The 19458-nt window shown below is 45.2% G+C and overlaps 1 protein-coding gene across 1 annotated transcript in view; it reads right to left on the bottom strand.

Moving 5' to 3' along the window:
- MPZL1 (myelin protein zero like 1) overlaps positions 1-14277 on the bottom strand; it is a gene marked incomplete at both ends in the record, with an annotated part of 34253 nt that extends 19976 nt beyond the window's left edge. The window contains one exon of the mRNA XM_080363751.1: positions 14142-14277. Within this exon, the coding sequence (XP_080219877.1) occupies positions 14142-14277 (136 nt within the window). The remainder of the gene's footprint in view (positions 1-14141) is intronic.
- Between the last annotated feature and the right edge of the window lie 5181 nt (positions 14278-19458).

Below are 19458 nucleotides of genomic sequence, written 5' to 3'. Positions count from 1 at the left end.
GTACTTTATGGGCCAAAAAAATTATTCTTTTGTAAAACAATTACCAAATATTTATTTGGAACATACAAAGGCTCCTAGCAATGCAATGAAATGAACTCAGAGCTGCTGTGCTTTATGTATTTTTTTCCAGCTAATGGAGTAGAAAAGAGAAAAATATAAACTCCATTGTTTTGAGTCCAAGTCACGGAACAAGTCCCCCTTTCAAGCATAAAACAAGCTAGATGCCCTCAGCATTTGTGTAGGAGGAAGAGAGTCTGCACAGCCATTGCCTGCTCGTACATGGTACGAAGAACTCACCACACACAGGCAGTGGGTAGCACAGATCTGCTTAATCTAAAGAAGTCACTGTTCTAACTCACTAGCAACCCATAAGAGAATCACAGCAAAGCAAAAGAAGAAAAAAGAAGGAAAAAAAAAAAAAAAACAAACAACTGACTTCTCCCTACAGCCTGGGAAAGCAGAAACTATGTAATCTTGCACAGATATTTCCAGCAAGTTTAACTTTCATATGTCCCACTGTTGCATCAACTTCATGTTTTTCTTTGCTCGTTCTCTCCCTACAGCCTACACTTTATTAGCTTCAGACTTGTTTTGTAAAGTGTGAAGAAATTTAGTCTCTTGCACATAATTTAATCTTTTACAAGCATGTGCATTGCAAAACATGAAAACCCAACTTGTTCTCCATGTTCAGTGGCATCTGTTGACAACTACATAAAACTGCTTTCCCCTTTGCTCTTCCAGCGTGTACAGCTTCAAAAACTTTTTCCTGTCTCCATTGTCTTACAGCATAAGACATAAGATCCTCAAATCTTAACATGATTATTTGGAAGTGGCAGAGAAACCATAACATTTTACATTTGTTCACCCTTAGCCCTCTACTCCCACACTTCCACTGATAACGGTGGCAGCTCCCACCACCTTGAACTCTTTGGCCTCCTCTGCCATAATAAAATCCACACGGATAATCTCCAGCTTTAGCTCTTTTCCTTCTCTTTCTACATTTGCCGGGATTACATCCTTCTTCCAGCTCTTTCATCTATTTAAATACTTCAGTTGGAGAAAGCTGAATTTTGAGTCATATTCTAGTCACATTTACCCACTGTTTCATTCCTCAAGCTTACTCAGCCTTAAGTTCCTCTCAAGACAAAAAAGAATTATCACAGGAGACTGTCTGAGAGAAGAGAGCTTTAAGAAGGGAAGATCTGCAAAATATGCATGGCAAAGATAAACATTTGCTTTTCTTCCACAGATCCTCCTTGATCCCATCACCCTGTCCACCTTTAGGCCCAATATTTCCCTCTGAGTATCTCTTCTAGCCTTCAATTGCTTTAATTCTTCTTCTCAGCAGAAAGATGCTTCTGTTTTTCTCACCTACCATCAAAATCACTGGAAAAAAACCCACACCTCTGCCTCTTCAGCCATTTCTTTTTCATCTCTAGTGTTGCTGGAGCAGTTTTACTCCAATTATATCAACACTCACTAGCTAAACTTTCAGCTCCCACACTTCAACTAAAAGACTCCATCCTCATCTTCCTTCTCAGATAACCCTCCTATTCTTAAAATAGGAAATGACACTCATACTCCTACTAATTTGTAATCTTACTACTCTTACTTGCTTACTAATCTTTTCTTATCGTTCCCATCAAGGATCTTCGTTCTTCACCAGTGTTCTCTCTATTCTCAAGTCTCTCTTTCCTCAGCATATTGTCTCATCTTGCAAAACGAGTTCAGCTCCCACCACTGCACCGACTACTCAGATCTGTGGCTCTGCTCAGATCTGTCTACTTACGTTCAAAGAACAGTCTTAGTCCGACATCTTTGTCAATCCTAAATTGTCTGCTCATGCTAAATGGGACTAAAACAGAGTTCACTTCTTCCCCAGAGCCCTCCACAACTGCATTTATCACCATGGACCCGCCAAATGTCTCTCCAACTCATCATCTGTACAGCATTTTTTACTTTGAACTCTTCTGAGGTCAAGGTGAAGTCTTTCAGAGTTTCTAACCACCCACTCAGCTGACACAGGTCTAAAAACTTCAATTTACATCTTGGCCTTTGTTACTGCTATGTCCTTTTTGCTCTGGACAGATGGTCAGTAACAGACCAGTGAGTATTGCAGTTCCTGGTAACCAACCTGCTCCATGGTTGACATTAAGACGACATCACATATGCAAGATCACTGCTTTCTTCCATGAACTGACTATAGAAGATGTAGTACTCAACATATGCATGCCTAGAGCAAGCATTATTCATTATACAGTGTCACCATCAAATCAGCTTCATTGACTTAATATTGTTTTAACTTACTTGCTGCGAATGAACAAGACCTTCCTAATTCTGAAGGTGTAGCTCTCCAGCAGCTTAAGCAGATCTGAAGATGCAGAGCTTCTTGATTTGTTCATAATACCACCAGCATGTCTGCCAGCTTCCAGGAAAAAAGTGAAAAAGCTACATGTTTTCAGATAGCTCAGCCCCAGCCCAGCTCACAACCCACAGGCACTGTGCCAACACTGAGATGCTTAAGAGGGACAATGCTACACTGCTTTGAAACCACCCTGTGGAAGAAGCCTTTCCAGTCACCAAGCAGCAAAGTATGGGAAGACAAGGTCATTCAGAATGGATAGCAGACAAGCATTCAGAACCATATGAGTTTGCATCTAGTTAACTAAACACACCGTGGTTAACTAATCAGCGTTTGGTGAGATTAAGAGCAGTCAAGCTCAGTTTTCACCAGAGCAATATGAAAGACTGGTAAGTGAATTTAACTGGTATATTTGAAACAGGGTACACTTTGATCAAAAAACTCTCAGAGAAGATGGCCAGTCGCTCTCTACAGCACACTGCTGGGAGTACTCCTCACAGGTGTCCTCTCCAAGGTGTCTTTGGCCAGGTCAGCTGAGACTCACCACATCACATGTGCTGGCAACTTAATCTGCACAGCCTATGTGACCAGCTATCCTACAGGTCCAAGGCCAAATTCTTCCTCTTGTCCGCTACCACTAGGTGCTTACATTCAAAGCTATATCCTCGATTAAACACAATAATACACAAATTATGGTCTACTCTCAAAAAACAAGTTACAAGGTCATGGCTTGATGCAACAAGGTTACACGGGGTTACAGAGATTCACCTATGCATGCCACAGTCATTTAAATTACACCAAGCAATCATCCCTGTTTCAGTATTAAGAGATTCCTGTCTCCAACCACGTTACGGCATTGATCTCATCAGACTTTTCAAATCCACATTGTAGTACTTTCTCCTAAACACTGTCCCTCACACTTGGAGGATCTGCTCAAAAACTGCAAGCTTATTTCACTACCTTCAAGCCCTCTTAAATGCCTCCAAAACATTTGGTAACAGCATCTGTATAAATCCAACAGTGCCTTAGCTTTCCAGTGCTTGGAGAGCAAAGCTTACTAAAGCCGAAGTGGTTTTATTCCTACTTTTACTCGTATCCCCTGGCTGCTTACACTTGTTTCATGCTGGTTTAAGGAAAAAAAAAATAAATATATATTTTTGGCAAGCATTGTTTTATTCTACATTTTGGTATACAGAAATATGGCCCCTAATCTACAAGGCAAAGGTTGAAAATTTGGTTCGGTAGCACATCACAAGGAAATCCTTCATTGCAGTAAAAGTTTACACTAATTAACACACAGATACTTAAAATTTCTTTGTAGACCATAGTCTCCACTGAAATCTCGCATCCAGTTAAAAAGTTATGTTAATTACAGCCATGAACACACCAAAATAAACTCTCTTCCCCTGGATCCAACCCACCTTGGTCACTAAGAGTCTTAACAAACCAAGGATGGAAGCAACTAACTGCAATCACAGACATCTAATTTCCACAAGCACAAACACAGCCTAAGTGGAAGCTTTTATCAAATTACTAAATACTGGATGATTATAGAAAAGTATCACACTCCCTTCCTCTTGAAATGGCTAGTCATCAGTTTATTAACTAATACAAGCAACTTGCTTCATTTACCTTAAAGACACCTGGTAATACAGTCATTTATACAGATCAGGAAAAAAGAAAGAAATGCTTTAATACAACAGAGTCTGAACAGTTCATATTTAAAGGTCTCAATAAAACAACAGAAAAGTCAGTGTATCAATGTGTACACTGTGGTTTCCCCAGCAGCCCAGAAGTTACATCAGAAAGGAGGATGTGCGATTTGCCAATGACTAGGGGTCATAAGTCACAAAAACAATATACCCTTGTAAAACCGTGCTTTCATTAAGGAATACTCTTACTTAATATCAACTATGTTGTGCAATATGAGTCTACTGTTGACATTCCTCTCAACTACCACCACATGACATTTAGTTCTTTGTCCCACGAAGCACAATTTCCCTGTACAATCAGCATGAAACAACAACAAAACCCCAAGAAAACATTTCAGAAAAACAGCACAAATTTGCAGTCTCCTGCTGCAATTATAGGCACATACGTCCCCATAGGCCATCATTTCTTCACTGTAGATAAAACACCTGGTGGAGAAATCACAGCTTTCATGGTCTCAACAGACAGGAGCAGACATGCCCAAATTGTTGCTCTGAAACTCCACAGGATCGGTTAAAGCATCCAGCTGTTGGATCAAATTTTCACAAAGAATTCACTGACATAATTTAGCCTTAACATGGAAGTTAAATACATGCCAGCCATTCCACTCAAAAGCAAACCATGCTGTATTTTGTAAGGACAACACATAAGTATTAAGGAGCCACAAATATCAGTGTAACAAAAAATAAGGCTGTCTGACCATCGCCACACCAGAAATCCATCATGGTGTTATCTGGTCTGAAATCTAATTAGGTGTATAGATATAAAAATGCACATATATTTCTACATATATGTTCTTTCATGTCATTGTGGTGGTTCGATCTTGGGTGGCTGCCAGAAGTCCACCCAGCTGTTCTTTCACTATCCCCTCCCAAATGGGACAGGGGGAGAAAATATGATGGAAATGCTCATGAGTAGAGACAGGGCCAGGAGATCACTTACCAATCACTGTCCCAGGCAAAAGAGACTTGACTTGAGGAAAATCAACTTATTGCCAATTAAAATAGAGTTGGATGGTGTGAAGAAAAAAAAAAAAAAGCCCAAACAACACACTAAACTAAAATACCTTTTTCCCCACCCTTTTTCCCCCTCAGCTCAACTTCCTTCCTTCATTCCCAATGCCTCTACCTCGTTCCCACTCTCAGGCAGTCAGGGGGAGAAGGAGGGTTGTGGTCAGTCCATAACAGCTCCTCAAACCCTTACATGCTGCAGCATGCGTTCTTCCCATGAGCTTGCAGTCCTTCAGGAAAACCTACCCCAGCCTGGGGTCATTCATGGACCATAGTGTAGATATCTGATCCACCATGATCCTCTCCACATGCTGCAGGGCAACACCTGCTCCACCATGGTCTCTTCCAAAACTCCCAGGGCCTGCAGAGGAGCCTCTGTCCCAGTGCCTGGAACACCTTTTCCCCTCCTCCTTCTCTCACCTTGGGGTTTGCAGTGCTGTTCCTCACTCTTTTTCTCCCCTCACTCATCATTGCCTGTGAGGTGCTTTGTGGCACTTTGTCCTTCCTTAAGCATTATCAGCTCGGCTGAGGGGCTCAGCTGTGCCTTGCAGTGGGTCCAGTGGAGCTGGAACTGGCTGTGTCAGGCACAGGGCAGCCCCAGCTGCTCCTCACAGAGGCCGTCCCTGCAGCCCATCACCACCAGTTGACATGTACACCCCATACATTTGTGTACAACACAAAGAAACATCAGCTACAGAAAAGATGACTAGACAAAGTCACACCAACCAGTCTTGATATCTCAGTTTCAAAGCAACTAGAACTAAATTCTGCTGCCTCAAAGGAGGACAGAAGAGTTTAGTTTCACTCTCAAATGCCAATCACCAGAACAGCTTTTTGCTGCTGCCACAACAGCTCCCCAGGTTGCCAATCTCATCAAGGAATTTGGGCTGCTGAAGGAAAGAGATCTTCCTGTCTTCAGTAAAACAGTCAGTACTACAGCATCTGACCATCTCTACAAAGCAGAAAGAAAAGCTGCTGATGCCTAACCCATGAACACCTATCACCTCCTGCCACCTTGCTGCTGGGAACATCCATCTCCCTTGCAGAGACAAGCTCAGGAGAGCATCTGCTAACACAACATTCACTCTCTCTTGTCCTCTTCGCACATTCAGCTAAGCTCTGCCTGACTCAATGATGAGCGGAAAAAAATAGCATCTTGCCACCCCAAGTGAAAGGAAAACAGTTCCACCGAGAAGCCTTATGCAGGCTGTGGCAAAGCTGTCAAAGCAGTCAATAACATCCATGTATCTCACCCTGCATACCTCCAAGCACCTACTTCGACAGAACTGAAAGACACGTCTTCAGAGTCACTAAGCTTTGGTATCACCTTCTGCTCCCATGACACAGAGTCAGTTTTTCAAGTGGTCTCTCCCACGTGATGCAGAGCTGCTCACGGTTCTACCAAGGGGCAGAGGAAGAACCTACGCTGAGATTTACTTCTGAAGTCCATGCTTTTAACCAGAAATGAGGAACTAGCATGAGAAACAGCAAAGAACATCTGAGCTCCCTTCCCAGCCAGGCCACAGATTTTCTGTTCAATCCTCAGAAAATCATTTTACTCTCTTTCACCTTTACTCACCCTCTCACACTGGAAAGCATAAAATTGAGATGGTTGTAAAGCTGACAAGATCCTTGAACAAATAAGCATTCTAGCTGCACTGCTTCATGTGCCAATTGCAGTCAGTCACATGTCAGGTTTGGGCAGATGCTTATTTAGTCTTGAGGCAAATAACATCTAGCCCTGTTCTAGTAAGTCTTCCTTGGGGAATCACAAAACAATGCTTCCCTACCTACAAAGGAGACTGGGACACCAATCAGCAGCTGAGGTACTTTCCAAACCAGACATCATATTTTTCCATTAAACAGCCCTTCAGTGGTTTTTCTTCCACAACCAAGTAAGTTTACAAGTGTTCAAATTCAAGTAAACAGTTCTTGTTGACAATGTCAAACCAAAACAGAGAAAAACCCCAAGTGGCAGGTTAGGTAAACCCATTCAAAGCACAAAGGGTAACTGGAACAGCTGATGGCAGCTGTTCTACCTCTAATCTTGCAATACTAATGTAGTCACTAACAAACGCAGCAGATTACTCCTCAGGTACAGAAAATACTCCAGAAAGTGGGAATTAAGATTAAAGAAGGGCTACAGGGAGCAAGATTATAAGGAGTACTAAAGAGCTGAGAAAAGCTGGGTACACATGCTCAACACATGGCAAAGAGTGTGAAGAAAGCATCCCACTGTCACAAACACTTCCTAGAATTAGTACACCAATCCACTAACGTGGTCACAAAGTCTATTAGACAAAAAAAAAAAAAAACCTAGAATTTTTTAAAAATCAAGATGTGGACAGTAGAGATGGAGATGTCACTGGGTGGAACAAAAGCTTTCCTATAGGTCAACACTGGTTGTTAGTACTATTTCAAGTTAAACTGTGTTAAAAATGCCAGTCATGTTGCCAACTGCTGATGGCATGCAGCATTTTTTTGACAAAATCTAGCATCAGCAGTGTGGAAACTACCAATTTCCAAAATAAACTAGGCGGCAGAATTTAGGAGGTAGATATGCAAATGTCACAAGGAGATACAGTGCAAAAGGCTACACATTAAACAGACATAAAAAGCTGCCCTTTTTTTCCCCCTTTTACAACAATCAATCCACAAAGTTGCAATCAACTCAGTGACAACAAATCTAATACACCAAGGAACACTTGCAGAAGACACATTTTGAACCATCCAAGGTATTAGTATTTCAGGACCAGTCACTCCCACCTGTCATCATTCCTGACCCAGCATCATGTCCATATCTTGCCAAGTACAGGTATTTCCACCAGCCTGAAAGGTGAACATGTTTGTTTTGTTTTGATCCTGCATATGGAGGGACCCAATTAAAACTTGTTAAATAAAATCCCGACACTTAGCAGAGCAAGGAGATAGAGACAACTGAAATTAAGTCACCCAGGTGATTACCCTCCTCAGCTAACAGGGTACTGAGTCACACGTTCAATCTGTTCTGCTGTGACTAGAGACTCAATTCAGCAGTTCCAGCAAATCCAAAGCTCCCTGAGGAACACCAGATCCCGTACGGCTGCACTGACCATTGAATGCCTGCAGCCAGCTCTGGCACCTCGCTCACGGAAATCTCACACTTACTTGCAAACCAAACTTGCTAACTTACTTGCCGAGGAAACTCATAACTAGCTGTAACCTGCAGTAGCGCAACCACAAAACCAAAAGAAAAAGCCCGTGCTATGTATTTCAAAGCATTGTTTCACAATTATTTGCCAGTGGTGGTGCCAATTTAAATAGCTCCCATGCCCACTTATGACATGATCAATCTGACCAGGAGCTAAACCATGTTCAGAACAGCCCCTTTTCCACTGTTTTCTTTTAAACCAAACCAACACCCTAACCCAGTTCCCTGTACGCCATGTGTGTACAACAACAACTGAGCAAGGTTAGGAAGCACTGAGTAGGAGCTGCTTCAGCCGGCTCTTCCCAGGAACACTTCTCTTCTCCAAAGTGCTTATGGCCTCCCTTGTAGCATTTTTTACATCCCCAGTTTACACGCATGAGGCTGTTCCTAGAGCCAGGCCTTTGATTTAAAGCAGCATCGCTGTCTACAGCTGTGCCAACTTTGTCAAGCAGCAGGGTATGCATCATCTCCACACAGCCATCATCTCATTATCTCAACACCTTCCACACTGAAAGAGTCAAGCAACCCGGTAAGACTTCTATCAGAAAACTTCAAGACATAATAACTAGTCAGATGTAAAAAAAATCCAGCTGCACATATGGCTTTATTGAATTTCTTACCAAGAGGGAGCCTTGTTCACCACCTTTCACTTGCATGAATTACAAAAACAAGTTACTGAAAAAGCTTAACAGATGGCTAGCAGCCAACTGAAGATAAACACCTCCAGCCCTGGCCTTTTCACCTACCTAGAGTTCACCTGCCCTGATCTACCTCCACCTTGTGGAGTGAAAGTACTTAGGAAAGTGCCACCAGCCACCATCCACACAACTGCTGCACCGCCCAGAGCTTAACCCTCCCTTAAGGATCAGAACCTCCATTTGGTTTTTAACACTAAAGCATCAGCAAACATACCACGAAGCATCTTTTTTGCAGGCATGGAGGTAAGAGAGTTCATGAGAACAACTAGCCTTCCAGTTCTCCTTACGCACTTTAAGCCAAAACCTAGCAGCAGCACCAACTCGAAAGTGCCAAGGCAATAGCTAAATAAAACCAAAGGGGCTGAAAGGCACAATAGGAACAGGGAGGGACTAGTATACAAGGGTTGTGGGCTAACCCTGGTGGGCAGTTCAGTTGCAACCCAGCTCCTTGCTCCCTGCCCACTCTCGGATGGGGGAGAGAATTGGAAGAGTAAAAATGAGAAAACGCATGGGTTGAGATAAAGACAGTCTAACAGGTAAAGTAAAAGCTTTAATTTGCTACTTCGCATGAGCAGGTAGGTATTCAGCCATCTCCAGGATAGCCGGGCTCCACCACACGCAACGGTGACTTGGGAAGACAAACGCCATAACTCCAAACAGTCTCCTTTTCACCTTCTTCCCCTAGATTTTATTGCTGAGCACAATATCCCATGGTCTGGGACACCCCTTTGGTCAGTTGGGATCAGCTGTCCCAGCTGTGCCCCCTCCCAGCTCCTCGTGCACCCCCCAGCCCACTTGCTGATGGAGCACGGTGAGAAGCAAAAAAGGCCTTGGCCCTGTGTAAGCCAATGTAAAACAACACACCCATGTTCGACATTATTTACTTACCAAGGCTGTTTTCATCACAAATCCAAAACATAGCACCATACAAACTACTATGAAGAAAATTAACTCTGTCCCAGTCAAAAACAGTATCAATACATTTACTTGATTTAAACATCTTCAATTACAAAAAAAAAACCCCAAAACACCTCGCTGATTCAGGACAAGTAACAGAATGGTCCTGCCACTTTAAAGATTAAAAAAAAAAAACCAAACTTTAACAATTTTTTTAAAAAGCAGCAGAACTAGGTGAAATCACCTGAGTGAAGCGTCATCTTTCAAACAGCAAAAAATAATGATGTTAACCCTGCTTTGAGATGCATACCCATAGATGCGTACAGCTTACTGCTAAACCTTCATCTGAGTAAAACACTTGCTCTTCAAAGTAACTGCTGTTTTGAGATAACAGTAAATCACTGAAGTTAGAATTCTTCAGCCCTCTTTACCAGCAGCAAAATCAGTTCAGAACTTCACCTCTCCTGCCACAACTTCCTCTCACACAAGATATGAGCATCCTCTCCACTGTGCTAATCACCACATGTGGGATCACGCTAGCTCAGATGAGGAACGTAATGAAGATAAACAAACCACAAAACAAAAAAACAAAAAAAACCCACCACAACAACAAAACAAAACACCACCACACACACAGAAAGACACAAACCATAAGGATGTAAAAAATGTTTTCATATCCAGATCTTCCAGCTTTCTGATGTACGTCTAGGATATCCTGAGTTAGCATTCAATGGTTTAAAAACGTATTATTTTTTCGTTTGTATCCAAGACTGTTTACTTTGTTAATTTATCAGTTAATTACATGCAGGAGGTAGAAAGAGCCATGTATGCCATACAAGATCAAACCATATCATATCATACTCAAAGAAGTCCCATTATGGGTGCTACAATAAGCTTTAGATAGATGACTTCATGATGACTTATACTTTCTAACAAAACAGTATTTCTTTAGAAACCATTCAGGTTAAAACCTTCCAAGTCAAACAGTACAAGACATCTGCCTTGTAAAACCAGGTTTCATTTCTTCTTCCATCTAGACTGAAGTTACACAGGACATTCACTGTTTACTGTTATCAGTCAGGATGAGATAAATCCACAGACAATAAAATTCCTGCTTAACACAATCAATTGCAATTCAGATAACAAGCAAAAGAGCCACGTGCATTGTTACTTACACAGAAGTAGAGGACTGCTGAGTGGCTGGGGTCAAGAAGAACCTACCCATTTTACAAGGTGGCACTAAACCATATTCTGTCACCAAAATATTAAGCTACAGTCTTCAACATCTTCAAGAACTTCCTCCTGCTGCGAGTGAGGTGACTGGAGCAGCAATGCCACCCTGAACCCAGTTAGTAGAGAGAGGAGTTTATCCACTTACCACCTTTTCCCTTTGCAGAATCCGCTCAGCACTGCAGGCAAGGATGTCTTCCTACCTGTAGCATCAGTGGCCTCAGCTTAAAAGAACTAACAGGTTCTGACAGAGTGAATATAGCAATTCTGACTAAACCTGGCACAAACATGACATGAGCGATGCAACCCTGGCTTAAACTGTTCTTTTCAGGAAACATTTCAAGCAGCAACTGAAACATGCAGGTGAGCTCAAAGTAGGAGCTATTTAACATCTCAATACTCCCCTGCTTGTTCCTGACCTGTGCGTATGTGCACGTGCACATATGTACGTGAGTGTCTATAAAAGGGGTAGCAAAGAAAAAAAGGAAGATCAGACTTTGTTGGCATCAAAAAGAATAGCAGAAATACCAGTAATATTCTTTTTGGTAACGTCTAGACATTCTTTGAGACTTTCAGAAGCAATGAGGCACCACTCTCATGTTAAACTCAGACACAGTATCACTTTCAGTGATGCTTACATGGCTTACCAATTTGGGATTGCAAAATAATACATTTTCTTGACACTCTTTAGTAGTGGTTCAAGGCTCACCCACCCATACAAGAGATTATACTTAGATTAACTATTTATGCCACAAATGTCCACAGGATCACAAACAGTATATTCGACAATGATCATTCTTACAAGCAAATGAAGCAATCAGGTTTTCAAATCACTAAGCATAAACAAGCGGGATGAACTTCCAATGCACGCATACAGGTGTACATAAGAAAATAAGCTGAAAACCCACTATCTGTACTTAGCCATGAAACAAGCAGGCCTGTACACCACAGTCCCTCAAGTAACGTTTCTATCTCACTGCAGGTTATTTGCCACAGGAAACAAGTCTGCCATGGAGCCCACAAAGAGGAGCCACAAGCCACGGCAGTCGAGCTATGCAGCACATTACCCACATGTCAGATACCACAACAGAGCGGCAACAGCCCTCTGAAAACGCCACTTCTGCCCTTGCCATTTTGCTTGTCAGTTTTTTATTTCTGAACCTCTCACTAGATTAAAATTCAGCATGAGGAAAGGGAACAGAAAGAGTCCTTGAAAAACAGCAGGAACTGGAAGGACAAATGCAAGCTGAAAGGCAGTATATTTATTGCACAGGACCCCATACAACCCCAAACTCTAGAGAAGGTCATATTTTCCCTATCCATCACCGAGCTACTTTGAATATGCAAAGAAGGTGAAGAGCCTGTACACTGGTCACTTGTTCCCATGCAAAGATGTACACCTTGTGCCAACACCATATATGGACCAAAAAAAATAAAAGTGCCTTTGCAAAGCAGACAGGAGGATTAAGGATGTTCAGTATAAACACAGAGAGGAGACAACATGAGCATAATTTTTTATTTGGAGCTAGAAAGAAATCAACAGTTGTAAGGTTGGGAACAGAAACACAATTCAACATAGATAAGATAGTGATTTTAACACACATTTATTCCTTTAAATTGCAATCTCACTTTTTAGATAGTCTCCACCCTAGGGAGTGTCTCTTCAAAAAAAGTATCTGATAGCTCCTCTTGGTTTTAAGATAATACTGCATTTGGTAACATATCACAGACTTTGTAGAATGACCTACTACTCCCAGCTACCTATAGCATTACTGTAGTTGTACCTTTTGTTGTGGTCAGGGGAAATATGCTTCCTTCTCTTGTCTCCATATTTGTTTTTAAATAACTTAGTTTTATGGTACACTACGTATATATTGTTTCTACCTACTGAATTCTAAACATTAAGGCCGTCTCTGAAGATATACAGCAAGCCTCAACAATCTCTGCTTATGTTTCCTGCAAATCCAAACAATGCTATTTGGAAATAAGAAGTTTTAAGTTTCTCACCACTCGGTCCAGTTCCTTATTAAACCTCTTTCCAGATGGACTTATACTTTTACATGGTTTTCCAGACATATGAACTGAGAATGCATCATGCTGCTTTAATGATGTCTAGTTAAATACTTTGCAGTTTTACCCATTAAGCAAGTATTACCAACTAAAACTATCTTCAGGTGCTATACCATTATTGTCCATACCTCGTATCTACATACACTGAGCTACCTTGGGAAATGCATATGAGCTTTTCATTTCAGAATGATACATGAAACATGGAACTCTTCGCCCTGTAAGAATATAAGCCACGGCAAAGTGCATTACTCTTGCCATTGCTACCGCTCCATAGCCTTATACTTATTCTCCACGTATCTGAGTCGTAAGCACTTCGTTCTGGCTGATGTAATTACTCTTCCACCCAAATATTTCACCACTGACCTAATCAACGGCGTTTTCTCAGTCATTCACCACAACCCCGGCGTCCCCACTCGCCGGTCACCCCCACATCACGCTCTCCTTTTCCCCAACAAAGACAACTCGCGTCCTCCGGCTTAATCACCAACCAAGCGAAAATCGGCAGGCGCTGCTGGGGCCCCGCCACGCATCGGGCCCGCGGCACCCGCGGCGCCCCCGGGCCCTGGCCAGGCCGCCGCTCAGGGAAGCGCAGGGTGCGGCGGAGCTTTGCCCGAGGCGGGCGCCGGCCCGGCCCGTGGGGGAGGCACGTCTCCCCTCCCTCTTCTTCCCCCGGGGACAGGGCTGCTGGTCCCTCACGGACCCGCCTGGGCCAGGCCCGCCGCCGCCGGGGCGAGGTGTGGGCCGGGGAAGGGCCGCCCCGCCTCGGCCTGCCTCAGCCCCGGGGGCCCGGCGGCCTCTCCACGTGCCGGGCGCGGAGCAGCGCGGGAGGCCCCCAACAGCCCTCAGCCAGGCCGAGCAGCCCGGTCCGCGCCTCGGCTCGGGCATCTCCCCCCACCAACCCCGCGATCCGCCCAGGCGACAAGCGCAGCCCTGCGGGGCAAGCGGCACCGACCAGCCCGCACTCAGGCACTCACCGGCGGTCAGCGCAGCGACGGCAGCGGCCAGCAGCCACACCGAGCCGGGGAGCCGGGCGGGAGCGGCTGCCGCCAGGCGCTCCGCGGTGCCTCCGGCCGCTGCCATCTTCCTGCCACCACCTCCCCGCGCCCCCATTGTCCGCCCCCGGCCGCGGGCCCGCCCCCCTGCACCCCGCAGACCCCTTCCCTCGCCGGGATAGGGCCCCACCGCTGTCACTCGCACACACCTCCTGCGTCCCCCTCTTTCCCGCCCCGGCCCTGCCCCGTTTCTCCACGAGGATTGGCCAGAGGATCGATCCGTCAAGTCGAGGCTCCCTATCTGGACAGGAAACGCAGAGGCCCGCCCCACGAGCCTGGCACGTAGCTCTGTTCTCCGCCGGCGGTTGGTGCTGTGTGAATGCCGCCGTGGGTGAGGCCCCGTCGACGCTGACCCGGCTCCGCTGTCCCCGCGGGACCCGGGTGCAGGAGCGGGGCGGCATCCCCAGCCGTGGTGGCGGGCGGGAGGCCTGGAAGCGCCGGGTCTCGCCTCTGAGAAACGCTGCGGCCTCTGCAGGCAGCAGGACGAGCCCGCGCCGCGGAGCGTGTGGCTTCAGCCTGGCCGCGCTCCCTCCGCCTGCCGCCGTGGGGACGCAGCGAGGGAGCCCAAAGCAGCCTCACACCATATGCCCTTGCCTCGGGCCGCCCGAGAGTTAACCTGTGCAGGAGGCTTAACTGAGTGCCTTCGGAGGCACACTGACCATCTATTTTACACTATTTTACCTTAAAAAAGTACTGAAGTAACTGGGCGCCGTGCAAATGGAGTTGTGCGTTTGTTTGTCGAGACCTACGCAAGAGCTGTGGATCTGTTGCTGTTGCGACCTGTGAGTGTGATGGTAGCACAGCGGGGTGTTTCAGCCTCCACAATGTGCATCTCTTGCCGCGTGTTTCTCAGCCCAGTTTTCCAAAGAGAAACAACAGGAGCAGACAGCACCGCTCATTTAGTGCCCCAGCCTCTGCATGGGCGTTGCCCAGCAGGTTTCCCTGGATGCACATGGCAGTGCCAGCTAACAAGGGCGCATTCCAAGCGTTCACCCCCCAACCACCGCGGAAGAGGGAGAGCAGTGCTGCAGGCTGCGAGCACGGATGAGGGTGTCTTCCCCTGCCTCCATCAAGGAGTTCATGTTCTTTCCTGTTAGCTCAGAGAGCTTGTTTTGGCATGTATTGCGTGTAAAAGCAGGCTCCTGCAGAAGAACTGCTATGCTGATTGTGTAACCACCTTTCCCTTTCACCTGAAAATACCTGCTTGGAATTTCCCAGGGTTACCGAGTGGCCTCACAGCTGCTAGAGACCTCCTGAGACCCTGCTTTCACCCCTCCTTCTTTATCTCCTTGCTTCACTCCTTCTCTTTTGGGAACCTCTTTGTGTATGTTTATTCTTTTGCTAAGTATGGATTTTAAGGAAGTTGCACAAGCTTAGTCATGTCACAAGGTGGTTGTTCGCTGCATCCGTGGCACTTCAGAGGCCCGCAGCGTATTCAGTTCACTCCTGCCCAGTGCTCCATGGTCCTCTCCCAGATGCATGTGCCACCACACTTTCTCTGCTACTTTCTGGCCACCTAATCCCATCTGCAGATGAAAGAGGCCACAAAAAAAGCCATGCTGCTGTGTGCCATGTCAAGGAGGGCCATAATGAAGCAAGTCCCTGCAAAAACACAGGCAGATTTATTTTTTTTTTTTTTTTTTTGCCAGCCATGGTGCAGACACCAGGTTCACAGCTCTCCTGGGATGTAAAATGTAAAGGCATATGCATTAATTATTCACACCCTAGGAGGAGGCTCTGGAGCACATTCCTCACCAAGCTGTTGCACATGATTTCTAGAAACCCAGGCTACCAGAAAGCCAGGGTAGCAACTGGCAGTAAAGATCAACACAGGCAACTCTTTCTATTGCGAGATACATTATCATCTTGTTTCGTTACCACCTCATTCAGTCCCTCTAACTTCCCTTGCACGTGAGTCTTCAGCCAACTATTCAAAATCTCCCCTTTCCAAATGGAACAGAAACAGACACACAGCAATAAGCCTTTCATCCTGAGTTCTTTGGCCTCAACAGTCTCTCAGAGCTCTTCCTTTCCATGAAAAGTCCAGCTGCCTTTACAACTCTCCTCACTGACTGGAAGTGCTCTTACCCACATGGAAGCACCTCAGTACCCAGAGTTCACTACTTATCTTCAGGACCTTGAGGACTGCACAGTTTAAAAATGTTCAGTTCCCTGAACAGGCCAAGCTTTGTCTTTCTTGGCACTTTTCAAGACAGCCAAGCTAAAGTTTTTTGGGTTTTTTTTTTTAATGTATCCTTTTTATTATCCTCAAATGTATGGTCCTTCACAAAGCTCCAGTAATCTCTTTGTATGTACTAAAAAGCCTGATTTTGCCACATGTGCCCCTTGCCAGAGGATTCCTACAATATTCCCCTTCCCTGACAGAGTTTTCACAGGTACAGCCCTAAGATTCTCCTGTTCACTGTGTAGCAGTACTGTTGTTCAATACAGAGAACATCTGGGAGAGTATCTGATCTTCTTACTGTAGACCTTTTTTTTTTTTTTCCCCCAGGTTGTAATGATCCGACTATTGTCTTCTGGTGTTTCTAGAAAATGAAGGGAGCTGCTAGAGCAAACCTGATTTGTCCTGAGGAACATATTGCGTTTGTACATCATGACATGTTGTTCTTAAGGTAGTGACAAAAACAACTAGGAACTTTTCTCAGTGTAAGCTGTTAAATGCAGAGCCTACAAGCTGTACTACATAATTGCGTAACTCAGCACACAACTCCCCAATACATGCCTATGTAACCTCATCTAGGTGTTCCTGCTCCGGCAGGGGGATTGGACTAGATGATCTTTCGAGGTCCCTTCCAATCCCTAACATCCTGTGATTCTGCGATAAGCTAACCCAATTAAAGGTGCAGTTGCTGCCACCCTTTTTCCCTCTAGCTATGCAACTTTACTCTCCGTCTACTGAGACTACTGGTATTTATCAAATTTATTAGTAATTCAGCTCATTTAGTTGGCAACAAACTCATTTTTTCTGTCTGTGTGTGTAGGGGTGGGGAGTTACTTCACACTGAATCCATTCCCCATAGGCCAGACAACCAGCCGTGACAGAGCAGGACTGCCCAGGCAGCAGGGCAGGAGGAATCACAGCAGCCTCCCAGCAGGCTGCTGTCAAGCTGCCAGACTGGTTTCTGAGCTTTCTCACATGCAACAGAATCAGCATTCAGTCCCACAAGAGAAGAAAAAATGCTCTAGTGTCTTTTTTTTGTTTCCACTTACCACAAAAGGAAGATCTAAAGAGTGTGCATCACTGGAAAGGAGTTTAAATAAGTTTTTTCATGGACACTGTTTATGTCAGAAATTTAGATGTTTTTTATCCTACTATTTTGGAGAGCTCTCTAGTAGCTTGCCAGAGAGAATAGGCAGGATTATGATGTCAGACAAAATAAGGGTAACATCTTATAGGAGAAAGAGCAAGTATATTGAGACTGATTTTACATTTTTAATGGTTTTGATTGTTTTCTATGTAGCCTACTTCTCTGTACCTGCTCAAGGAATTTTACAGTAGACATTGTTTAGTGTGCAGAGATATGCATTCCTGCAAAAAATAACCCACCCAACATGCTCATTTTGAAACAGTAAGAGAAGAACATGAGAGAGAAAGAAGAAACAGGCTCCATTTGTAAAAGAAAGTATTGGGTGTCTATTACATTACTTTTTCCTCTGCACCTTGAGAAAATATGTGACTGGCAGATACATTTATGTTTACTCTAGTTAAATAGAAACTCAGAGATGGCAGCAGCAGCATAATTGCATATGGCACTTGAAGAGTTGGATAATAATTTTTCTGTAATTCGATTAAGAAGAATATCTTGGATCACCCACTATGCAAGGTTAAGTCTTCTAAGGAAGCCTTACAATGGAAACAGATACTAATGATGAGCTATTTCCAGTGCTGAACTGATGCTTGAGCCACAGGTATTGTTGATATATATAAAAGCCCATAAAATGAAAGCAATTATTTTTTCCTCATTTCTCCCTCCTACTTTCCCCCCAGTTTCTTGGGATATAGACAAAATTAGTTTACCAAGTGTTACTGTACAGAGACAAGAGCAAGGTAGCACTGACTTCTAGCCTAACCAGCATCAGTGTTTGTTGTAAGAAGACTCTGATATTTAAACAGGTGTGCAGAAAAACATCACCTGTAAAGTAGGAAAGCAACATCACCACTGCTTGGCTGTAGTGCAATTTTAAATTATGGAAACGAACCGTGAACTTCCTCCAGTTGGTGTTTGAGGTTTGACTGCTGCAGTTAATGGCTAGACATATACCGAGCAGATTTTGCACGCAAGGGAGGTAGGGTTCCCACAGTGACTGGAAGAAGCCTGGTGAGCAACAGCACTCGCAGTACCAGTGCGTGTGCCTCATTACTAACGTGGAGCACCCACATAAAGCAGGACAGGCCGGGCACCTGAGGTTTTTGTTTGAGCTGTCCCACCGAGGCCACTGTGGAAAACCAGTCCCCGTGAGCTCTGACCACTCCTCGGCGGGGCTGCTGCGCTGGCACCCGCTCTGCAAGCGCTCGGCTGTCACGAAGCCCGCTTGCCGCCTCTCCTTGATACAGCGCTGTTTCCTGCGGGCTTCTCGTCGGTCTCCCTTACGGGCTCGCAGGCTGGCCTGCGGTAGAAGAGCGCGTTCAGGCCCGGCAAACCATTTCCCTGCCTACCTGCAGCCTGTTTCGGCTCCGACCGACCGGGCAGCCCGAGGTTTGCAGCGCCTCCCGCCGCGGGCAGCCTCCAGGCGACCGGAGGTTTCTGCCAACGACCGCCCCGTAGCACTCGAGCCTTCCTCTCCAAGAGAGAAAAACTTTTCTTCATGGCGGCTCGTTGGTCTAGGGGTATGATTCTCGCTTAGGGTGCGAGAGGTCCCGGGTTCAAATCCCGGACGAGCCCTTCTTTTTTTCTCTTTTTAAATTTTATTTTCCTCCCCGACATCCTCCCGCTTTCCCAACCCAGCGCCGGCGATGCGAAGCCGAGTCCTCCGCTGCGCTCCTCGGGCAGGCAGCGGCGGCTGCCATACACGGGCAAAGGGGCACGGACAGGGCTTGTAATGAGGGACACGTTCCATTTTAATGCAAGAACCACGTGTTAATAACCGACAAGTAAAGGGCCAACTCTCTCGTCTTACGCCACCTTCTCCCTTGACGCAGAGTGCCGCTACCCCGAATTCTCCCCGCGACGCCCACCCTTTCCCCTGTACCCTTCCTAAGCCCCCGCACAACCCCGAC

Source organism: Nesoenas mayeri, assembly GCF_963082525.1.
Source record: "Nesoenas mayeri genome assembly, chromosome: 1".
Classification (NCBI taxonomy): domain Eukaryota; kingdom Metazoa; phylum Chordata; class Aves; order Columbiformes; family Columbidae; genus Nesoenas; species Nesoenas mayeri.
The sequence above is the reverse complement of the archived record's forward strand: the minus strand, read 5'-3'. Positions and strand labels throughout refer to the sequence as shown.